General features: G+C 43.4%; 1 protein-coding gene across 2 annotated transcripts; it reads right to left on the bottom strand.

Moving 5' to 3' along the window:
• Window positions 1–1,338: 1,338 nt before the first annotated feature.
• ESRP1 (epithelial splicing regulatory protein 1) lies at window positions 1,339–23,147 on the bottom strand. Of its 2 annotated transcripts, none has more exons than XM_072328743.1 (13): window positions 22,637–23,147; window positions 22,310–22,438; window positions 21,387–21,500; window positions 18,690–18,804; window positions 11,694–11,792; window positions 11,543–11,597; window positions 9,597–9,707; window positions 9,376–9,508; window positions 9,245–9,287; window positions 7,773–8,074; window positions 6,158–6,376; window positions 4,136–4,322; window positions 1,339–2,318 (listed from the first exon to the last, which is right to left on the bottom strand). In XM_072328743.1, exons 1-13 carry the CDS (start codon window positions 22,766–22,768, stop codon window positions 2,146–2,148), a joined length of 1,812 nt encoding a protein of 603 aa, XP_072184844.1. In that variant the 5' UTR covers window positions 22,769–23,147; the 3' UTR covers window positions 1,339–2,145. The 2 variants fall into 2 exon arrangements, with proteins under 2 accessions (XP_072184844.1, XP_072184843.1); XM_072328742.1 differs by having other exon boundaries at window positions 4,124–4,322.
• Window positions 23,148–23,491: the final 344 nt, after the last annotated feature.

Below are 23,491 nucleotides of genomic sequence, written 5' to 3' on the forward strand. Positions count from 1 at the left end.
GTCCAGGATTAGGTAAAGGAAGAAACCCATCCCTCCCATGAACCCCTCAGAAGCCTGGGAATAGACAGCAATAGAGACCACCAATTTGCTGTCAGAACACGTTGCTAGATAAAATTACAAGCTGAACAGAGATATTAAAGATAGGCAGATTCAGAATAACTTGCTCTCCCTCCTTTCCATTAGTAGCTCACCAAAGCTATCTTACTAGCACAAAAAGCATCCACATTTTTACATTCTTGTGTTTTATCACTGAAGTTAAAAGAATATTAAGACTAGTCTGAGAGTTTCAGTGGTTTCCAATAGATAGAAAAACCAAAACAATCCTTCCCCCACCCCAACTCCGCTGATGACTGCATAGGGAAGGGAACTGGCTGTTATAAAGCAATCTGACCTTGCAAAACACAAGCTGCAGAACCTTTTGGCAGCAAGTCAGAGAAACTTTCCTTATTGCTATAAATATTCACCAGGCAGATTTATGAACCATTGTCTGATCATTAGACACCAGCACTGTATTGCCTTTCCATGTACATGCATTTAAATGCACCACTTACTACAGAGGATACTCCATTCCTCGCTGCCGCTCATGTTTAACTTTTGTAGTATTAAATTTCAGAACCAGAAAAATCAATTTACAAGTTCCAATCGCTACACGAAAGGACACGGATTTCTTATTGCACTTTATAAAAAGTATGAGAATGCGCATTAAAAATAAACCAATAAGAACTGCTTTCTCTAGCAAGTTACCAGCTACAAGGGATCACTACTATAAGAGTAATATACAAATTGTCTGTACATCAAATATTTATTCTGGACAGAAAAAATGATTTCCAGATCACAAACAGATGTCTTGAAATAGGAAGCATCCCAGTTCACTCCAGTAATCTTTTCATTTGAGAGAATAGTAAAAAAGATACTTGTAGTTTCAATAAGAATTGCTACGTAGTTTCCAAATAGTTTTACGGTACTATCAGTTAGTTAAGGACATAAAAAGGATATTTTCACTTGGTATTGATCAGACTATAACCAACATAACCAGCAGCCCAAGCAGCCAGCAATGGGACTCACATGGGGTCCAGTAGGTCTTGGTGCTAAGTCTGTAGTGACCATAAGAAGCACAACAGACTGAAGTCACACCAAACTACCACTTGACATACAGAGCTATTATTGAGAAACGTGTTTTTATATTGCCAGTGCAAGTTTTGGAATTCTATTTTTCTTGATCTTAAAGAGGCTGAGTTTGGTAACAAGTCATAACCACAGCACAGTCAAGAAGGCACCACAAAATGAACGCATGAGTGCAGAAAACATTTTAATGAAAAAACAGGCAGCTCACAGACATACTGGTTTAGCTTAAAGTAGTTTATCTTACAGGTACTACAGAGCCCATAGTGGTCAAGAACTTCAAAAGTAGTTATTTGGACCCTCTTCTAAAGATAAAGAGCCCTACAGAAAACTTAGGGTTCTTTATCAAGTACTCTGACAGATGAGTGTTCTATATGGCTTATAGGGAACATGATTCTTTAATGACTGCAGAGAATAAGCAACACAAAGAGTCTGTTCTGCAGAAAGCAGTTAACAACTCCAGAAGAGCCAAAAGCCCTTTTTCTATGAGGTGTTCATGGGGTCAGGAATGTATGCTTCAAGGCACATATGCCTCACATATGCATTCTATACACATATGCTTCAAAGCAGTACTTTCATAAATAAGTAAACAAGAGCATTTTCACAATGAAGATCAAATTGTGCTTTATTACAAAAACAAAGAGGCAGAAAAAGTTATGAGGGCAGACCCCAATCCACCCCTTCTGAAAAGGGGCCAAGGGTTTCTTTATGGACATGAGAAGGCATACTGCACACATCAGCTCCCACAGAGGGAGGAACAATGCAAACAAATTGAAGAGGCACATCAAAAATATATTCCCACTATAACCACGTGACTTGTATTTTAAAAAAGTAATCATCAGAGCCTGAAATACTCTAAAACTTGGGAAAGCCCTACATATCCTGAAGTTGGTTCCCTGAACAAGATACTGAACAAGCTGATCTCGGTAGCACAAGCCTTTAGCATAACAGACAATGTTCTTTTCTGAGTTTCGTGAGTTTGCTGCAAAAAGACTTCTTTGTTCCTGCTTGATTTCTCCTGTTTTACCTGGGGTAGTAGGCTGTGTAGTTCATGAAGAGCTGAGCCCCAGCAGGGTAGTATGCTGTAGAGGGCTGGAACGTCCGCGGGTTCAGGAGTACAGATGGCTGATATAGAGCAGCTTCTGTTGGCACAACTGCAGAAGGAGCCGGAAAGGAGTAAGAAGGGGGTGAAAGGCCTAAAGCAGACAAATGGAGAATAGATTAAGACCTTTCAAATTTCAGCATATATATATGACTTTCATTAGCTCAGCAACTCTGTGCTAAGTGAAGAGCTTTCACAAGTTCCTCATTTTCCTGCTCATCACAGAAAATAAATCTGGGGCACTGATACGGGCCTGGCTCCAAGAGCAAGGCGTGCACTTTCATTCCCTTGTCAAAAGCAAAAGTAAGACACAAAAAAGCCACCTCTTGCTCTGGGAGTTGGGTCTGTTTATGAGAAGGAGAGCAGTTTTTCTTGTTTAGGCTCAGATTTTAGCATAGTCTCCAGTCAAGTGAGACAGTTCTCCACTGTAAGAAGTAAACTGCAATGCCTGAGATGTGTCTAACGCCCCCAGTGCAGAAGACATCATTTCATCCTGATACTTCCTATCCCCAAACAGCTGTCTTCGACAACAGGAGAGTGGGACAAGCCGTGGCTTTGCAGTTTCTCACATTATTCATTTTTATTTTTAAACTGAATATTAAAAACAGCAACAGCACTTTGTTTCAGCAAGAGGAAAAGCATTGAGACCTCACAGCCAAGACTTAACTCTCCTCCTTCCTCCCCTTTCCTCCCCTCTTTCCAGTACTGTAACAGTGAAATTCAAACAGCCTTGAATAACAAACAGAAGCTTATTTTAAAGCAGCAGTCAGTATCTCACTGCACTGTGGGAGTGGGGGGTGGGGGAACAAAACAAAAACATAATCACTTGCACTGTAATTAGAAATGGGAATATACTATCTAAGAGCTCCCAAACTTTGGGACTTCTGTTCAGTAATCCATTCAACCAATTCCTGTCCAGAATACCTGTCACATATAGGGCTGCATACTGCAGATCCATTCTTGGATACTCCCGTTGCAAGAAGTGCTAGTAGATTGTAAAGATCAACTCCTAATGATTAGCTGAAGGCCTATTCACAGCTCATGACAAACCACACCCAGGAAGTTCACTATCAGATTAGCTACTCTGACTATCTAGGGTTAGAGGATGTTTCTTAGAAAAGGCACAGTCACCAGTCATTCTGCATCGAAGGAGAGAAAGAGAAAGCTTCTACCCAACTGCCTTGCCATTTATAATACATTGCTTCCAAGATAATTTCTCCCATAGGCTCAGATTTATATGGCATACATAAACCCTTAAGTTCTTAAAAGCACTGTCCCCAAATGTTTGTCTAGATCATCCTAATAGCTCCGGAGAGTGTAACTATACATGAAATACAATTCCTGTAATTATCTGAGGCCAAAACTAAGTGTATTTATCTTCCACACAGGCAACTCAGTTTTGTTTGAAAAACAGAAAGCTAAAGAAGAGTTCAGCCAGTAGTGGTATGTAGAACACAAGGTTAAGTCCAAAGGAGAGCCTTACCAATGGTTTCATAAATTAAGTTTTGAGAGCAAAACGGCAAAGACTTACTTGACACTTTCACCATGATAAAGAGTCAATACAAATCAGCTTAAATGGGAAACTTCTTTAGGCCCTAGGCAGTCAAATGATTTTTTCCCATTGGCATGGCTCACTCTGGCCAGCTTAGTTTCAAGAAGGAGAAGGTAAGTCTGCTACTGGAAAAGCAAGAAGGATATCAAAGTAGTTCTTCAATCATAGTAATCCACAAGCAGAGGGGAAAGTGAATGCAAGCTGCTGCTGAGTTTAGATGGAGTGGCCTTATTTTACCACCCCCATCTGAGACTCTTTTCCAAGAAAGAGAATCAGAATCATGAAAGCTGCTCCAACACCTACCCACACACAGCGTAGAGCATTGGCAAGACCCGTGCAAAACTTACATGGTAACTTACATGGTGGTGGGGACAAGCCATTTCGATTTAAAGTGCCCCCCATTAACACAAAGTTCATCTCCTCAGCAGAACACTGAAAGACTTCAACGTATCTGTCCTTCATAGTCTTCTTATGACACTTCTGTGCAGCCAGAAAAGCTCGGTCTGCAGATTTCATCTGAATAAAAGCATCTCCCGATGGGCGTCCCTGCAAACAAGACAGATGAGGAAATGTTTCTGGAGCTCCCATGGATTAGCAACATAATGATTTCTGCTGTTATAAAAAAAACCCAACACAGCAACACAAAGCAGTGTTTAACCATAGAAATATTTACGTACAAAGTTAAGCACAGCCAGCCATCCCTACAGGCTCCTACACCTATCAGTGTGTTTAAACTCTCCCTGAGGTTCCCTACTATTACTGGGGAATCCTGATCCGCCCACTGCATCTCATGTTCTTTCTTCCTCCTTGTGATAACTTAACTGAGAAAACAAATACAGTCAAGCGCTAACCTATATATACATATAAAATTAAGGCCAGTACAGGCCAGAATACTCTGCAATGGCACTATCTTAAGCCTAATCAATTAGATAGGCTTGGTGTGAGCTTACATGGAAGAAAAAGTACATCTTTACAAACAGCTGTGAGTGGGATAAACAAGGAATCACTTGAGCCGCATACTGCTGCTATCTGTAAGTAGCCAAAACTGGAGGTAAAGCTCTGAAGTCCATTCTGACTAAAGTTCTAGGTCAGTCCTCATTTCTGAGGGAACAACCATATCACCATCCTTTACACACTTGGTTCTGACTCTCTCATCAGAAACAGGGATAGCAGGAATAGGGAGAATATTCAGAACGAAACTAATCAAGTAGTTGGGTAACTGGAAAGAAAATAAATAAGAATGCCTGATAGCTTTGGGCAGGGATGGCGGATGGCCCACAGGTCTGTACACACACTCCAGTTTCTTCCTCCAGGTTCTTTAATTGTTTCTGACAAGGGTTGATACTTGCAGAAACCATTACTTGTGCTTTAGCATCTGCATCTTATTTGCTTCCCCAGCCCTGCTCATTCCTCATCTTATCCAGCCTTAGTTAGCCTATGCCTAGGTCAAGCTCTCAAAGACACAGAAATCTTAAGATAGAGAGGTACTGCAGTAACTGTAGCCCTCACTCTTCCTGAGCTTCTCAAATATAGAAGCTTCACCCCAGGAAGAGGAACCATTTTTGCATTTTCAATGTAGTCTTAGTGTTGCTCAAAGCAGTTTTAGAACCATTTTCTACATAGCAGTAATCAGTACAACCACTCAAGGCATCTCTGTGGAGCATGTATGACAAGTTGCCTTATCCCCTTAAGTCAAAAAACTACACAGATGGACAAGGAGATAACGTTTGCCTTTGTCTAAAAGGTTTGGGTAGAAATTGCCTCCAGCAAACAATGGCAAATATCTGACTAGTTATACAGGGCAGCGAGCTGTTAATCTGTGTACTTGACTTTAGCCATTTAAGGGAAGTAACACCGCAGTTTAGGAGATATGAAGGTTCAACTAAGCTTAAGGACTCATGCCATAGGAAATCCTTGCACCTCTAGAAGACCTCAGTCACTGATGTGCTCATGCATTACCTGAGGCACAGCGTTCACCAAAGCAGGGGCAAATCACTCTTTTGGAAGGTAACACTGATCACAGTTTTGTTTTGAAGTTACACCTTTCTCAATGGGAATTAAGCACCCTGTTGAGCAGGGCTCTCCAGTTCAAGCCTCCAACAGTACGGGATCACAATTAGTGCAATGGGAACACCTCTCTCTCCTCTCAAATTAAAAAACTGTGGCTTAGCTTTTAGACACATGGATCTCACTGATAGAAACCACTCTATAGGAAATACAGCAGCTGTTAGAGCATGGTTCAAATACACTCATCAATTATCAGTACACTTTTAGAAGCGAGGCAAATTAATGTCATCAGTGAAAGTCCCAAAAGTTCTCCCCTACTGGTGATGATTCCGAGCCTGTTCATGTATCCAACCAGCAATAAGGCACCCACCCACCTGGTGATTTAGCACCATGTGAACACCATGGGTCCGAATGTCTGTAGAGAACTCCCCCAAGAACTCCAGGATGTCCTCAATAGTGGCAGCATAGGGAAGTCCACGCAAACGTATGCAGTCTCTGACATTAGTTGGAGGCACAAATTGCTGAGGTAATACTGGAAGAATAGGAGGTGTTGGGAGAGGAATGAGAGGTGTGGAAGAGTACCTATTCAGCACCTGTGCAAGACAGAAACAAAGGTTACAGAAAGCCTTGCTTATTCTTCAACTCACAGCAAACGAATGCAACATCCATCCCATCTATTTTTAGTCTGGGAAGTATCTTTAAGCAAAATGTGAGACATTTTCTGGGCTTAAATGGCAGCAGTAATGGTTAGAATTGAAGCATTTTGCAGTAGGTCTTAGGAAGAGCCAGCTTATTCTGAAGAATTTGCTTGAACTGTAACACAAGTCTCAAAAGATCCCACAGAACACAAAACCTGCATTTCCACAGCATTTTTTTAATCGGGAAAGATATCTGAACATATTTTACTACCTATATGGGGCCACTTCTACCCAACGTTTCTCCTCTGCTAAGCATTAGGATAATCTCCAAACTAGAAGCATATTTTACTACCAAGCAGGCTTATATTAACTGAGTCCCAGTATTTGGAATAAGGGAGTCACACTGTGATTTTACTTAGGTAATCTGATCAGTAGAAACCCTGCCCTGTCACATGTTCGCCACCTACTCCATTACTTCCCTTTAGCTATCACTGAATAACAGAAATATCAGTTTATATTTTCATGTGTATCAGATGGCTTTGCTAAACAAAGGAATTGGGGGAACACTCAAGGAAAACACAGTAACAAGAACAAGAGCTGCAGCAAATGTTTTCTCAGTGTTAGCATCATCCTCCAAACAAGGCACTGAAGTCTCTGCATACTTGGGGGTGAAGAGCTGTGTCACTGCTTAGTTACAATGAAATGACTACTGCTAGGCTATGGCTTGCATCATGAACAGAAGTTAGTGACATCAGCCTAAGCTCTAAGTTCTTTGAGACATACAGTCCCTCTTAGCTCTACTTCCTCCCCTTGACAGCATAATCAATGGTCCATCAAGCTAAGCGAATAGCAGGAGGCACTTCAAGCTCAATTTCATACAACTCTGCCACCCTCTGCCAGGTAGCCGGTGCTGTCAAGAGACAGCTGACAGCTGTCATGGGAGACGGCTTGAAATGTTCTTGACATGTTGCTCTTCTGAAGACAACGAGATCAAAATGCTCTGTTTTTCTGTGCTGGTGACTTTTAGATCAATAATTGTTGCTAGCACTCCTTTTGAGTAGGGCTAAGTGAACTTAACAGAAAAACCTGTAATTACAGGTAACTGCTGCTATATATACACATATGTATACATATAACTATCAGAAGCCAAAATCAAGGATCTTTATTTTATATATATATATATGTGTGTGTGTGTGTATCTGTAAGTATTAGTGACCACGTGTGTTCCAACAGTTGTCAGGAGTAAGAGAAGAGGGAAAAGAGCTTTCAGTCATGGCTCAGCAGTGTTTGCTGATGCTACTCAGTGTAGGAGGCTGGAATACAAGAAGGTGTCTGCAAGCTTTTCACCTACCTGCTGAACTTCTGCTGCGGTGCTCCTGAAGAGTTCAATGTACCTTTTTCCAAGCAAGTCCTTATGCTTTTTCAGTGCATTCTGTGCATATTCCTCACAAGCAAACAACACAAAGGCATCCCCTGTTGGCCTGCTGTCAGGGTATGTGACGAATAGGACTCCCTCCTTCCCTCCTGTTACAGGGCAATGCTGGCCAAAGAATGCCAGTACTTCTTCTGTTGTCACGTTGAAAGGAAGACCTCGCATCCTGACTATCACTTGGTTTTCTTTTGATAAGAACTGTGCAACCTCATTGGAAGTGCCTTTAGCAAGAAAAAGCAACAAAACACACAGAAGCACTTAAGTCTTGGCAGCCATATAAAACCCCGAGTAAGTCTGGCATAGCTACCTCCTCCTCCCTGCAGAATCCTTTCTTCATGAATAGTGCCTCTGTGCACCTCACCTTTTTAACTTAGACCTCTGGCACGCACTGAAGCCATAATAAGCAGCAATCAGGTACCCAGACTATCGTGCTGGGAAGGAAGGCTGGAAGGGCATGCTGAAGACAGCTTAGGAATGTCATCCTTTCCTGAGAAAATAGTCAAACTCTACAGTTCTACTATCACTATCATTAGAAGACCAGTGATGTTCACAGTTAGGTCTACACTGCCCTATCTGAAACCACCTGCTAACCAACTCTGCACCTTAATACAGTCCTTTTCAGTTACAGCTAATTCATTTTGTAAAGCTGATATTCAGAATTAACTCATGCCAGACATGTACTGTTTTCCCAACTTTGTCTTTACTTTGACTGGTGTAACTGTTACCAAACCTATCAAACAGACATCTGTTCAACAGCTTAACCTCTCTCATTCCAAAACTTTCACCTTTGGTATTCAGTCAGTCATTTACAAACCTGTTAGGAACCAAAAAGCTCTTATGGCAGTACTGTTGATACATAACAGCTTATCCAGTCTTAACTCAAATTCTCTGATTGTAATCAAAAAGGGGGAGGGTAGTCTGTCCCCCTGAATTCCTGTTATTTCAAAGCAATGGTTTGATTTGAAGAAAATCAGTCCCCCAAGTCCCTTGTTATTTACACTGTGGTATCTGTTTGCTTTTACATGCAAGTCTCCTAAGCAACAGCAGTCATACTGTTTTGAAAAACTACTCAGGTTTTAGTTGGCAGCAGCCAAAAACATTTAGGCTTTCTTCCTAAATGACAGGACCTGGCAAACAAAACTCATTAAGATCATCTTGACAGATCAAATCCCTATGCGATGGGCTGCTTGAAAATGGCAAGAGTGTGGAAGAGAGAAAGGTGGGCGGGTAAGTCATGAAGCAACTTGGACTGCTAGCAGATACACACCAGCCACCTAGCTTGGTCAGCAAAAGGAAACAAAGGACTACAACTAAGAAGAGCAATTTAAACTCCAAGTTAATTGCAGATGCTGATAGAACAAACCCCCTCCTTCCCATCCCTCAAACATTACCTCCTGCAATTTTCAGGAAATCTTCACCTGTTGCCTTGTATACCTAATGAAAGGGAAGAAGAGAGAACACGTGACTGACATGCAGTTTGCACTCCTGCTGAGAAGAGGACCTCAAAGCAAGCGGTACATACCTCAATGTATCGGTTTCCCATGTGATGCTTGTGTCTTTGCAGCGCTAGATCTCTATGCTCTTCATTCACAAACCTGACGAGAGCCTCCCCATTCCTCCTCCCTTGGGCATTGAGGCAGAGTGCAGCACCTCCCCTGCAAGATTTAAGTTGAAGACATAACCACTCCATGACTAAGGCAGGTGAAGCACTGCAAAGTTAGAGGTAGGTTCTTTGCTACTAACTTGGCAATATTTAAGCCTTTGAAGAACTTTGCTATGTCCTGGTCAGATGACTGCCAAGGGAGTCCTCTTGCTCGGATGACAGCATTGTCGTCCACAAGCTCCATCTTGCTGCTGCAGGCATCAAGAGAAGAAAATAAGGAAGAGAGGGCTTCAGCATCGATCTCAAACACAAGCCACTGCCTGTCACCTGCACTCCAGCAACAAGCTGCTGTCTGCTGGCTGAGGGGAAGGTACTGCCAAAGCTTAGACCCATGACAAAGTCACAGCAAATGGCAAGCTCTGCCAAGCTGCCCCTTTCCCAGCTCCCCTCTTGCACTGCACCACACATGTTCCTCGAGCTCTCCTTTCCCTCAGCAAAATCCAATTCACTCTCCCCTCATGACATACTGATGTGCTCTGTTTCCCTCTTAGTTGAACAAGGTTAGTACAACAAAGTGAAATCCTTGCTCTGCTAATCCCAGCTAACTAGAGATTGAAACAGAGCAGGTAGACATAAGCAAAACTAGTGTCTGATGGTGTGCAAGAGCCAGTCACAGACTAAGACTGGATTTGTTTGGGATTTTACTTAGGCTGAGGACTCCTGCCTGAGAGGTTCAGCCTTTAACATTCTGTGTTTGGGCCACTGCTGTGCTACTGGAGACCAACATAGCCACAGGCTAGGCTGGCTGCTTAGCATAGGAATAGCTCAGCCACACAGATCCAGATTTAATTGGTCATTACCACAGCCTCTTTTGTTCTCCTGCATGTTCAAAATGCCATGTAGAACAAAACACTGACAGCTACCCACAGCCACAGCTACCCACAGCCGCCTTTCTGGCTATTGGAGGGACAGGCTGCCACAAGGAGTCCATGGGACTGATGGAGCAGCTGCCTGCCCTCATGTGAGAGGGCTGTGCTGTGCCCTGCTGTATGAAGGCCATATTTCAGATTGTATTAAGTTCTCAGGCGACCTTTCCCATAGATGCCTGTCCAAAACTGCTGCTTATATCACCCAATCCTCTACCTGAATATTCTGCCTTAAGTGTTACCTTTTACTATGACATGCCTTTGCAGTTCAAACAAAGCCCCCGTTTCATGTATTATCACAAATAAGACAGGAATCTTTGACCTCATCACTGGATTTCATTAGTGAAAGGGGAAAAACTTAGTACAGTGCTAGACTAAAAGCTGCCTGAACTGATCTCACTGGGTAATTCCTGCCAGCATCGTTGCATTCTGCTCTTGCCTCCTTTGGATCAGAATGCCAGTATCATAAAGTTTGTTTGATGACTGTTCATTAACCTGGAAGGGGTAAGTAGAAGGGAATCTGAATAAGGTCAGTTTAACATTGGTCTCCTGTGATACTGCAGAGCAAGTATCCAGCAACACTGAGGAATAACCCATATTTGTACATGGAAGTGCATGATTACATCTTTTTCCTTAAATGCCATCAGGCATAGATAAAGCTTTATGTTTAAAACATATCCGGGAAGAAGACAATCATTGCAGCTCAAGCTATTTACTTAGCAGTCTATTGCTTGGCACTGTGTCTTTATGGAAATGCATCCTTCCTACACAAGAAAAAGTCATGATGATGTGTATTCAGCAACTGTGAAGCAAACTGCAGGAAAAGTGCAAGAATTAATACTAATAGGGTTACCTCTGAAAAAAACTCTTAAGTTCCTTGTTAACAGCACAGCACACTCAACATCCATTATATGTACTTATCAGAACTACCAGCACCTAACACGCAACTGTTTCCTGCCAGGCTTCAGTCCTACATCTGATGCAGTTCTCAATTCCCTTCCCCACTTAAAACATCTAATTTATTCCCACAGCAGTGACAGGATAAGCAAAAAAACAGCAACAGCTATTTGCAAATTATTAATACAGAAAAGTACAGCTTATATAAGCGGTGTCTGCTTTAAAAATAAAGAAATAAAAGAGCAAAGGGAAAAGATACATACCAAGGGCCACTTTCAAATTTGTAGTTCACTCTTTCTGGATCTGAAAACCTGTGATCTATAAAACACGGTACAAATTATTTCCTTATGCCACAGCGGGCAAAACACGCAGGCAAGAAATGAGCAACACAGAAGAGCAGTTCATCACACTTACTGTACGGTTCAGATATTAGTGTTAAAATAATGTTCCCCATATCTTCAACTCGAGAGGCTCCATAGGCGAGTGCTGAACTGTTCTTGTCAATATTTAAATCTTTGTGCTGGAGTTAAGGCAATCATCACCAGATAGATTTCAAATTGGTCTCCTACTAAAGCAGAAAGCTTTGACATTACCTTAATGGTAAGTCGCTTCTCAGGGGAAGATTTAATCCATTTTCCTGCCGGGATGCATCAGCTGCACCGGGTTTGCCGCTGCCTTGGCCTCTAACTACTGCCACCTGCGGGAGTGTGAGGTCAATCCAGAAAGCATCTGGGGACATGAGACCCCATAATAAGGATATACATATTTAATACACTCATGCATTTTGTATATCTGAAAGATAGAAACACTCTTGCATGCAGAAGAGACTGGTGTCCTGTCCTCTTTAATTAAGATCATCTTTAATCTCCAGAGGAAGATCCAGGGATGAAGGAAAAACAAACCATCAACTAGAAACTGAAAGAGACATAATACACGTTTTCTAAATGATTGAATAGTCTACCTAAAGAAGAGTAAATGTGTTACCACTCTGATGGAATTCACAAGCAGCACTTTGTCTAAATCTCACCTATTAGAAGGCCCAGCCTGAGCTTTGTGCTGTTAAGCAGTGCTGGGAATACCATAAATAAAATCAGCTTAGAGTGCACCATTGTGGATAACCAAGAGACAAACCAGAGTCTGACAACCCACAGGGTCTTCCACAACCCTTCAGATCAGGAAAAAAAACCCAGCAAGGATAAGCTCTCCTGCCAATATGGAGCAGGAAGTGTTATATCTTAGGCTGTACACTGACCAGATACAAATCCACATTCATTGAGTCAGATTTAAGCCATATATACCAACTTTTTCCTCACACAGTTTTGAAGTGCTTATTATCTCTCTCCTCCTTGCCAAATTTGATCCCCATAACAGAACAGTAAGATTACTTGCAACTTCACTATATTTATAAGGTCAATTTTTAAAAGAACTTCTTTTTCTACCCGCATCTCTTTCTTTAAAGAGAGAATGCTTTAGAAAAAAAGCAATAGATCAAAACAAGAAGTAAGCTGTAAAGTAGTTTGAAGGAGGACTTGCTTCCTCTATCTTAAATTGAAGCAATAAGACATTAGAGAAGGGAAAAAGCCAAGCATTTCTTAAACAATAACCCCTATCCTGGCACAGCAGTACAGTAATGCAAGGCATTTGAAACAGATGAATACAACAGTTACTTGCTCACATTTCCATAAATGTACAAAAGATTTATTTCAAATGCATAGTCTGTATTCTGATGCTCAAAAGTTGCTTCTCCATCCAGATGGCAAAGCTCCTCTTAAAGAAAAGGTTTTTTCCACCTAGAGTTGATCATATTTTGAGTTGGCAGATGTCTACATGAAAGACAGAGTAGAGGAACAAGTTCAGTTAGAAACAGGCAACACACACTCACTTTGTTCTATCACCTCAACACACATAGCAGGGGAGGAACATATAAACATCACTGGGGAATAAAGTCTTCCCATAATTTGTGATATGACAGCAAGTCATTCCTACAAAACACTTCCTTTTTAAATCTCAGGATTAAAACAATTTCTAAAAGTAATTGACTGAGTAACAAATCTCTTCCACAGCAAAAACAGGAAAAATGCAGCACTGAAGCTCTGAAACTAATTTGATTTTGAGACTTTGTTGGTTTTAAGTCTGCATTGAAGTGTGGGATGTGAGAGGACAGCACTTAAAAATCAAACCACATAAATTTAGCCAGTGATCCATCCCTGCCATTTGCACTGCCAAAGTTTGCCAGCCATTTGCCATCATCTGCCCTCCAAGTATCGGTCAAAAGCATTAAATGGTTTTCTTATAAAACAAACAAAAATCCTGAACAAGTCACATGAAACAAGCCCAAAACAATTTAAGAGACTGTCACCAGTGTTTATGATAACCCAGTACTACTTCATTGCTCTCTCTTCCTAAGCTGTCCACTGAGCTTATCTTCCTCTACCAGCACCTGGGAAAGGAAGAGTGGGGGGGTTGAAAAGAAAACAAACATTGCACAGATTGCCTTCATCCCTGGCACAGAGGCCATCTAGCCAGCAGCATGCAGATGTTTCTGGGAACCTCAGGTAGCAAAGCAGAGGAGCACTTCTCCTTCCCCAGACATAACACCTCTGCGGAGCTTCCCCTGCCCAGCCAGGTTATGAGACACTGCTGAAAACACAGATATGGGAAACCCGGTCTTGCCTACTTTATTGGATTATTGGAGCTACTGTTTATTTATTTATTTTTTAATATTTCCTGTCAGAAAAGAACTCAAGTAGTAGTTGCAGCAGGTATTAGGACAAAGAGACATGTACTACCATGTACTACCATGTACTACCATGTACTACCATGTACTACCATGTACTACCAGACCATGCTATCACAACTGAAGAGATATTAATAATTGCCACTTGCTAAGCTAGATATTTCTGCAAGTGATGAGCTCTAGAAGATGTGATGGGCACTGAAGCAAGGCCACCACACAAGGTAAAACAAACACCCCCACCCCATGTACATTTTCTTCAGAAAACATTTTCATTGAAAACATTGATCAACAGGAGATACCTCCTAGAAATGCCCCAGTGCCAACAGAAACTGGTGCCAGGTGTTCACACACAGGGAGTCAGTTGAGCAAAAAGCCCTCCAGATTCACATAAGCACAGCGGGAGGGGAGGAAGAAATTCATCACCATTAATAGGAGTGAGAGAAGAGACATCACTCCCACCTTTGCCTCTGATTAGCTGGAAGCAAGGCTTTTAGGCAAGGCTGGAGAAGAAAACTGATTGCGTTCTGCACATGTTATTATTAATGCACTCCTTCACAACATTAACTAAATGAAAACCTGAATTCTAATGAATGCGCTTATCTACAGACAGATGCATCTCTACCAACCAAGTTACTGGAAATAAAGAATGCTTAGGGAAAAAAAACAGCTAATGGGATAGTTATTAGAAAAACCAACACTTGCTTTCTGAAGATACAGGAGACGCCACACATTTGTGTACACTGATGTTTAAAGCTTGTCCATCTTAGGGAAAATAAAGTTGATGTAAATTTAGATTTATATGCTAACATTTAAAGCAGAGGAAAAGTGAACTTGGTTGTCTAAAGCTACTAGACTCTGTATTCTGTTGCTGCAAATAAGCAAAGCAGGGGGCAAAAGGTACACTCAGGACAGGAAACAAGCATTTTCCTAACCTTTTTGCACAGCAGCAGTACCATGAGCAACATGCAGCATACTGAAGGGCAGCATATCTTACATCAGCTTGTAGACAGGGGGAGACACTTGTAAACTATTCCCCAATTCTTCAATGTAGCTTCACCCACTGTCAGTGCCCTCCAAGCTTTTCTCCTCCACAACCTCTCTTCCACTTCTCAGGGTCTCAGCTCCCTTCTTAACCACAGCAAGAGTGAAGCTGAACACTCAATTAGCTCAGATGAACTGAAGATGAACTACTAATACCTTTATGCTTTGCACTGATGATGCTTCTCCCTTTCTGCTATTTTAGATCTCTACTAACAGACGGTTACCTTAATCCACGTAATACCTATAAAAAAAACATTACTTGATGCTACCTAGTTTCTGGGTACTACCACAGGATATACAAATAGCAGTACACAAGATTCTTGGTTAATATCCATTAATGGGGTTTTGCTAGCTAGAGTTACTGGTGGTTATAACTGTGCTCTGCATGATGGTTCTCAAGACATCCAGGTCATAAAGCAAGTTTCAGTATTGTAGTATCCAGATCTTATCCATAGCATTAAACAGGCTGTTCTGAAGTACGCCTGTGTTTCTACTGACAACACCCAGCAGTACTCCAAGCAAGGAACTATCCCCACAAAACCCAGCTGAGAAGCAAGTGGAGCAAACCATACAGTGGAGGAAGCAATAGCTATTTGCCTTTTAATGACTTCTGCACGCCCAATCTTGAGGCAAAGGATGAGTCTTCTGCAGACTTCGTTCCAAATAGTCTTGCAAGCTTTGTTCACTCCACCCTGAAGGCACTCACAGGGGTGAGAACTGGCTCAGCAAGCTTTGCAAATCAAGAGGTGCAGCAAGTTTGGGAGGTAGGGAGGATGCAAGAAGAACAACCCTGTTTCTTTGGTATACTGACATGTTTAAAGAGATTTCAACAGAACAGAGTTCCTTTCCTTGCCAGAACACGATCATTTCTTCCAAGCTTCTTGTTACTCAGAATTTCTCATCATTGTCCTGCTGTCCCTATAGTACTGACTAACATAATGCTGACTAAAGGAAATCTGCCACAATCCCACCTCCCGCACCAGAAAACCGATGGAGACCAGAAGTTAAGAAGTAGTGGCAGAAGTAACAGTTACAGCTAGTTTCAGTTCTTCCTTTATCCCTCAGATCTGATGGCATTTGAAGTATTTCCTCATCCTGAATTAAGAGAAATCAGGGGCTGGTTATAGAAGGATTTCATCATTTCTTTGGGGGCTGAAGGCACGATGCAAAGCTTTCACCCAAGCTCTTAGATCCAGAAAGGATTCATTACTATACGCAATTTCAAGTGGTTTGGTGAAGGAGTAAGTCCCAGAGGTTCTTTCTGAAGGAAGTGTCATTTAGCCAGATACTTGGTTTAATATTTCCATGTGTCTTTTCAAGAAACACAGAAACTAAAGGAAGGCAAGCACCAAGTATAGAACAAAGCACCAGCTGTCCAGTGCTTTCAGCTTGGAATATGCCTCCTGAATGATGGTATCAGGAGATGCTATCCTCTGACTGCTGGGAGCCATGGAGGGCACTCTCTATCAGCCTTTAACTTGTTTAATCAAATGCTACCAACCAAAATAAAAGCATCTGAAAGACTCCTACGGATTTAACTAACTGTACATCAAAAGCCGGCTTTCCTGTAACTCCTTCACATCACCCAAATTTCTTGTCATTGAGCACAACCACGTTCTATCTGGGTCAGCAGATTTAAGCACATCAAGGAATGTGCCCAAACACATTCTACTCCTGCTCCCACAAGTCTGGGAATTCAGTCTTCTGCACCCCTCGTCAGCACCCGACCCCTTAAGCAAAACCTTCACGCACCGAGTGCTAACAAACCTGGCCCACTGCAGACTTCATGGTACAAAGGAATCTCAAAGGATTCCTACCATGCAGCCCAATTAACTACAGGGTAGAAGAGCTACACTCGCTTCCTGGAAGAGTAACAAGAGACAGATCAGGTTCTGCATACTAGCCTGAAGCTTCATTTCAACCCACTCCATTGGGTTCCAGTTTATCCATCCCTCCTTCTTCACTACCTCCCCAGCACTTCCAGTTCAGATTTAAGTTACTTTTCAGTTAGACTTGTCTTTGCTACATAGCAGTCACAGAAAAAGAAGCTGTTTCACTTGAAGAAAACACCATACACAAAGTTGTTGGAACTAATCCTCAGACTTAATCATCTATTTCAACAAAAACTTTATCACAGGCATTACACGCATACTCTCCAAGTGCAATTAACTTAATCTCCTCAGTGTCAGGAGGTGTGTAAGTTGGGACATTTCAGCAAGGCGAGAGAAAGGGAAATTACCATATTGAGCAATAAAAGGAAAACTAACAAGTTTTACTTTTTTGGTCTCTACACCCTCCTTTTAAGCCTCTGCAAGGACTCTGAGCAATACAGGCAGAGACAGTTAATTCCAGCTATGTTACACAAATAGAACAAGTTTATAAACAAGAGCATCAGCAGTTACAAAACAAGGCAAACCATAAAGATTAAAAACAGAATTAAGTTATTTAGGCTTACATACACCTAAAGAAAGGTGCATCAGATCCAGAACTCAGGCTTGAGACCACTTGGATGCCTTGAAGGAACAACTACTGGCAATAATTCCTGCCCAGGTGGTATTGACAGGCAATGCCCAGACTGCTGCTCTCCTCTCCCAGCAGACAGGAGTACAGTCAGTCACCATGCATCTGCTGAGCTCTGAGTCTCCAGGTGTCTCCATTCACACAACTGTTTCAACAGTGGCAAGACACACACCAGACATTCACAAAGGGAGAAAGCAAAGGCATCTCTCCAGAACAGCTAATAAAGCTCATTGCCATTAACTTCCTCTGCTCACGTGTTACATATTCAGTTTTTCATCATGATTTAAGAAGCCTCCATCATCCAGCTTATAGAGTGCAATACACAGTTTGTTTTTCTACGTAGAAGTCCACACTCCAGCATTTACTAAGTATACTTCTTTGCTTCAGAGCAAGGGGAAAAAAAATGATTTCTGCCCTCTCAGTAGAACTGCATCTTAGCTTGTAGCACTGACTTCAACTTCAACAACCACACATGGCACTCAGAACTGATCTAAGACAGGACTGGGTTTCAGAATCATCTGATGTGGTCTGTAAGTAGTTTTTAGGTCATACCTACTACTAAATTGAAAAAATGATATAGACCGCAACTCAGTGCGAGCACAGCCCCACACTGAGATACGTAACACATGCAGCTTCCATAAGTCTGAGGCTGGATATCACGTTTACTGGCAGCATCCCTGCCTTTGCTGCACTCCTGAATTAAAAACTCACTAGCAGTTCACATCTAGAGTAACTGCTCCCTCCCAACATCCACTTTTACATTAAAATAAAAACATCAACTGTTACAGTGAGTAACCTACCAACTTGAATTTTAGATTCACATCAGTGATTTGGATAAATGTTAGTTATGTTAAGCTGTGAAGTTTAAAGACCATCTGTAAAGGTAGTAAAGAAAGTGTTCAGAAGTCAGGAAGAAACCCAGGACTTTTCCCTATGGCATCGTGTGCCCTTCAGGGGTTTTGTTAATCTTTGTGAGAAGGCTCTGTGCAGCTCCAAGTCACTCATTAAAGTTCCGTCACCCCTAAACATGCGTTGCAAGCACTACTCACATCTGTCCCCAAACTCAAGAAAAGCTGTATCAGTAGCAGACACCATCATTGTTAGAAGGATACATTCTGTCATGGCCGCAACATCCAGTTTGCTGATGTCAGGTGAGCCAGGGCAACACTTCTTGAACTCTTTCCGCAAGTCAAAAAAGGAGTAGAAGCATTCAGGCAGTAAGATATTCTGTAGAAGGACAAGGTAGCAATTGTCAGCTTGTGCAAGTTTATTTCACTTTATCTTTATGCACCTAACTTTCCTTAAAACGACTAGCAAAATAAACAAAAACAAACAGCTGTTGCTGCAAAGAAGTGCATTTGGCTCCTCTCAGCCATTTAAGCAAGTTTATCAACTTGTTTTTGCTTCAGCAGCATTCTCTTCTGTGGTTTAGGAAAGAGAAGTGTGCTTTTTTCAGTGTCAGAGAAACATTTGCTATTATTACTAGTGCCTCAAATCCAATATGTAAGAGAGCAGACGCATGCTATTGCGACATATATCATCAATTCTCGGTTCCAATTTTTACTGTGAAAAGCCAGAGGGCACTCGCTTCAGCTTGCAGAGCCAAGTAAATTTTGCAAGTCGAGCAGAAGGCATCTTGGTTTATAGACAAGGCACAGTTTGCAGAGAAGAGTCACATTTCAAATATTTATTCCCTTAGTAAAAAAGGAAACTGGGGCAGATGAAGGTTTGATATTGTGTAGAAATTATCAGCCTATGCTTGCTAACTGCTTTAATTACTGCACATGAAGCAAGGAGCAAGTCATGGAGTCAGTTGCAAGTGTCAATAAAATCCTTTTTGCCCCACAACTACACCTATGATACGCTTTTGTTTGTTTGTTTCAAGATGAGGAAAGAAGACCTGGGGAAACCCTGGGGAAACTGTTCCAACTAACACAAACACCCCTCTCCCTCAGCCTGCTTCACAGACACAACACTCAGCACTCTGCTTGGCAGTGGTCTGCACTGCCTCTCTAGACAGAGGGCAGATTTACTGACTAGTCATCCCAGCAGGATGACAGGATACATCGATGTACATTTAGAAAGCAAAGAGAAGTTTAATCTCTGTAGCAAGTCCTGCCTTGAAAATATTAGAGCTTACCTTAGCATACAGACAGGTGCATTAGGCAAACGATTGCCTTTAAAGACAAACTTATGGAAATGCAGACATGTTCGCCAAGACTGCCTGCTCTACTTTTTGCACGGCTGTTTTCTTGTTCCATCAGAGATCAAATTCTACACTCAAACTCAGTTGGAACCACCTGGCTTGGTTCTTAAGACTGGGCATCTTAAAGAAACACACATTCCAGAGTCCTACGATTTCTGCCTATCTGGATTTTTATCTGGCTTGGACATTCAAAGGCTAGGCTGGAAGGGCTCTGCGCAACTGGATCTAGCTGTAGATACCCCTGATCACTGCAGGGGAGTGAGACTAGATGACCTTTAAAGGTCTCTTCCAACTCTAAGGATTCTATAATCACATGATTTTTTGATCCACACATCCCCATCCTCAGCATCAGGGCATTCACCAGAAGACTACTACAGGTCTCATAAGAACCTGTCTTCCTTAACCTAGAAGCAGAAGAAAGCAAGTTTCTAACAAATAATTTGTAGCAAAACAGCAGGAGAAGATTCTGGTGACAGTTTGATTCCTATCAGTGAGACTGGAGATATATACAGGGGAAAAAAAAAGGAACCCATATTGCCCATACAAAACAACTGTAAGAGCTCTCCCTTCTGCTGTTCACATCATTTAGCTGCAAGGGAAAGCTGTGTCTTAAAACATTTAAGACATACAACCATTTTAAGTGAGAAAATTTGTTGAAGACCTCTTTCCCCATTTCCTCCCACTTATGTTACACTCTAACACAAAGCTACATGTATACAGGACTATTCCATTGTTATGAACCACACGCATGGCTCATTTTCTAAGGTTTTTAAGGTATAAATAATAATAGCACTAAGAAGTAATAAAAAGCTCATTCAGTACCACTTTTGGATCAATACAGACCTGCAGCATCATCCCTTCAAAGATGGGGCAGTGAAAGGACTGGCTGCTGATCTCTGTGCCTGTGGTTTACACCAGAACAGCTCTGATGCAAAGCAGTGCACCTTCATAGCAAGCCAGAAAACAAGATGCTATTAACACTGAGGCAGTTGATGCAGGCCTGAAGACTTAGCATATTGCTGCAACCCTATCACTAATGGAAGGTAAGCTGTTAGCAATTTGGCAACTCTGAAACTACAGAAAACTCTAGAGTATGGGACTAGTCACCCCTACAGTATACCTCCTACCACTGCTCAGCTACTCACAAGTGCAAGTCCTACCCTCACAGGGCCAACTGAGCATACAAAGGCTTAGCTGAAGCTAAAAGGGAATGTCAGATTTCAAAAGGCGCTTAACCATATTCAACATGAACTGTTTGGCAACATCCCCAAATTTCCACTTGTTAACCCATTGTAGCTCCCACAGCAGTAGATCACCAGATATATTCTGTCAATGCAATGCTCCTTTCTCAAACACGTAATTCAAAGACATTCTTCTGGCTTAACCTTGAAAGGCACCTGGGGGCTGCACAAACATTAGCATTCACCACTGCTTGTGCCACCCATGTGGACAGGTTCATAGTTTGCTAATTATACACTGACTAATAAATAACATTTGGATTACAGAGGTTCCCTCAAACAACACATTTTAAAGAGAAGCCATTATTATTTTAAGTAAATACACAGAGAACATTAAGAGGCAAACTTAAGTGACAGCTACGTACCTTTTTGGAAGTTTCAGGATGCAGAACCTGTCTAATGTGCAACTGTCCATCAGTACAGAAACAAAAGGAAGTACCTACACCGATGTTCAGCTCATTGCTCACAGACTGATTAAACTGGTGGCAGGAACAACAAAAGACACACATGTAAGAGATCCGAGCTGCTGCACGAGGAAGTGTCACCAATTGATAGCGTTAAACCTGGTCAGCAGGATTACACAGCTAGGATTTCTTTTTCATGCACCTTTTGCAGATTTATTGCATACTAGCTAAACATGCTATGACTCTCGTGCTATTATTTTCGTAAGGAAAGTGCCCCCTTTTCTCCCTTCTGTCAAGATATGGTCACACACACAGTCCACATCATGAAAACAATTCTTTTTCCAGAAGCATTTGTGAGAACTCTACAACGAGACAAAGCTGGTTGCAGAAAACACACTTAGGCACACTAAAAGGGGGAAAGGCTTTCACCCCTGAGCTCAGTGAGAGTCATATACACCCCTCTTCTTATTTAGAGGCTTCAGTAGTACTAGGTTCTTTCCAGAATATAGAAGGCACTATGAGCCTTACAGGGCTTACCCGCACCCAACCTTTTCACAGGGCACCTCAGCTTGGCCTCTTACGTGAGTGGAGAGGCAGCTGCAGCTGTGACTCAGGGCCTAGCAGGGCAGGAGACAAGATCAGGGGGATGCCTGGCCCTCATTTTCCTCTCCTGCAGGTTCAGCCATATCTCTCAAGTTGGGAAAGCAAAAGAAAGCCTCACAACACCCATCACAGGCCACGCTGCCTGACCCACGTGCAGGTGTGTGCCAGGCTCCACCGCCCTGGTGGCAGGGGGGGAAAGATATGGGGTAAATGGATGCTAACACGGCTTCCACCTCCCACCCAGGGCCACTGGCACCCATCAGCCGGCTGTGGGGTATCACCTGTCTCAACGCCTGCTCCAGCGACGGAGCCAGCGCCAGGCTCTCCACGTCCACCTTGGTGACCTCCTGGCACTCAGCCGTCAGCTCCGGGTGGTCGGGGCGGACCAACAGGTCGTGAAGGTGCCCCAGCTCCAGGGAAAGCAGAGGAGGGGCGAGTCAGCACCCGGGTTGAGCTCCCCACCTGCAGCCCCAGCCCTGCCCTTCACCAGGACCTGCACCAGCCCGGCATTCCCACAGCCAGCCCGGCTCCCGGGCCACCCAGCATAGCAGGGGGGACAAGGTGAGCAGCAGCTCGGGGTTCTCCCTCCTCGCTCGAAGGAAAAATACCTTCTTAGTCCTCAGGTCAACCACTTTCCACAAGAGCTGGAGCAGCTCTCGCTCATCCGAGCCCAGCCTCGCCCCGTTGGTGCCCGCCGTGGTCACAAAGAGGATCACCAGGTAGTCGGGAGACGACGTCATGGTGCCGCCGGGCCAGGGGAAGTGGGAAAGAATAGGAAGAAAAAAAGAAGAAGGGGGAAAAAAAAAAGGTGGGGGGAGGAGAGGGGGGAATGAGAGAAGGAAAAGAAGAGGCCACAAACTTTCCCTGCTCGAGGCGCTTCCAAGCAAGACCCAAGTGGTACAGCCCCCAACCTGCAGCCCGGCTCCCTGGGGACTCGGAACGGGGCAGATGCTCGGGCACCCCTTTCCTTTCCCCCCTTCTACTTTTCCTCTCCTGGGGGTGGGAGGCAGCCGCTCCCACGCCGGCTGCACCCCTGGGAAGCTCGCAATGGCTGCGGGCTTTTCTGTTTGGGGCCGCAGCCCTACCTGCCCGCCCCCCCGGCCCACGTGGTGCAGGTAGCACACACCTGGCCCTGCCCGCCCATTGGCCCCGCCGCGCCGGGACGTGGCAGCCGCGGGCAGGGGGTTGGCGGAGCGGGCAGCGCTGATTGCGGGTGGGGCCGGGACCGGACGGGGGGCGAAGCACTCAGCGCCGCCCCGGCTCTCCGAGAGGTCCCGGCAGGAATCCCCCCCCCCTCCGTCAGCCCCCCGGCCCGCACCCCGCCGGGCATCGCCCTCCTCCCGCTGTCGGGAAGGTGCGCCCGCTCCTGCCGGGACACGTTGCGGGCGGGCATTGCGCAGCGCCTCCCGCTCCGTGTCGACGGCAGCACCGGGAGCCCCGAGCGGGGTCCGGCCGGCTGCTTC

Source organism: Excalfactoria chinensis, chromosome 2, assembly GCF_039878825.1.
Source record: "Excalfactoria chinensis isolate bCotChi1 chromosome 2, bCotChi1.hap2, whole genome shotgun sequence".
Lineage (NCBI taxonomy): Eukaryota > Metazoa > Chordata > Aves > Galliformes > Phasianidae > Excalfactoria > Excalfactoria chinensis.

What these genes read in the sequence shown, in the direction of transcription:
- ESRP1 (XM_072328742.1), bottom strand. Translation starts at nt 22,768, where the DNA reads ATGACGTCGTCTCCCGACTACCTGGTGATCCTCTTTGTGACCACGGCG. An exon ending in AAAGGCTTAAATATTGCCAA is followed by an intron (nt 9,509 to 9,596) that starts GTTAGTAGCAAA and finishes TAAATCTTGCAG; the next exon opens with GGGAGGTGCTGCACTCTGCC. An exon ending in ACCACCATGTAAGTTACCAT is followed by an intron (nt 2,319 to 4,123) that starts GTAAGTTTTGCA and finishes TGTCTGCTTTAG; the next exon opens with GCCTTTCACCCCCTTCTTAC.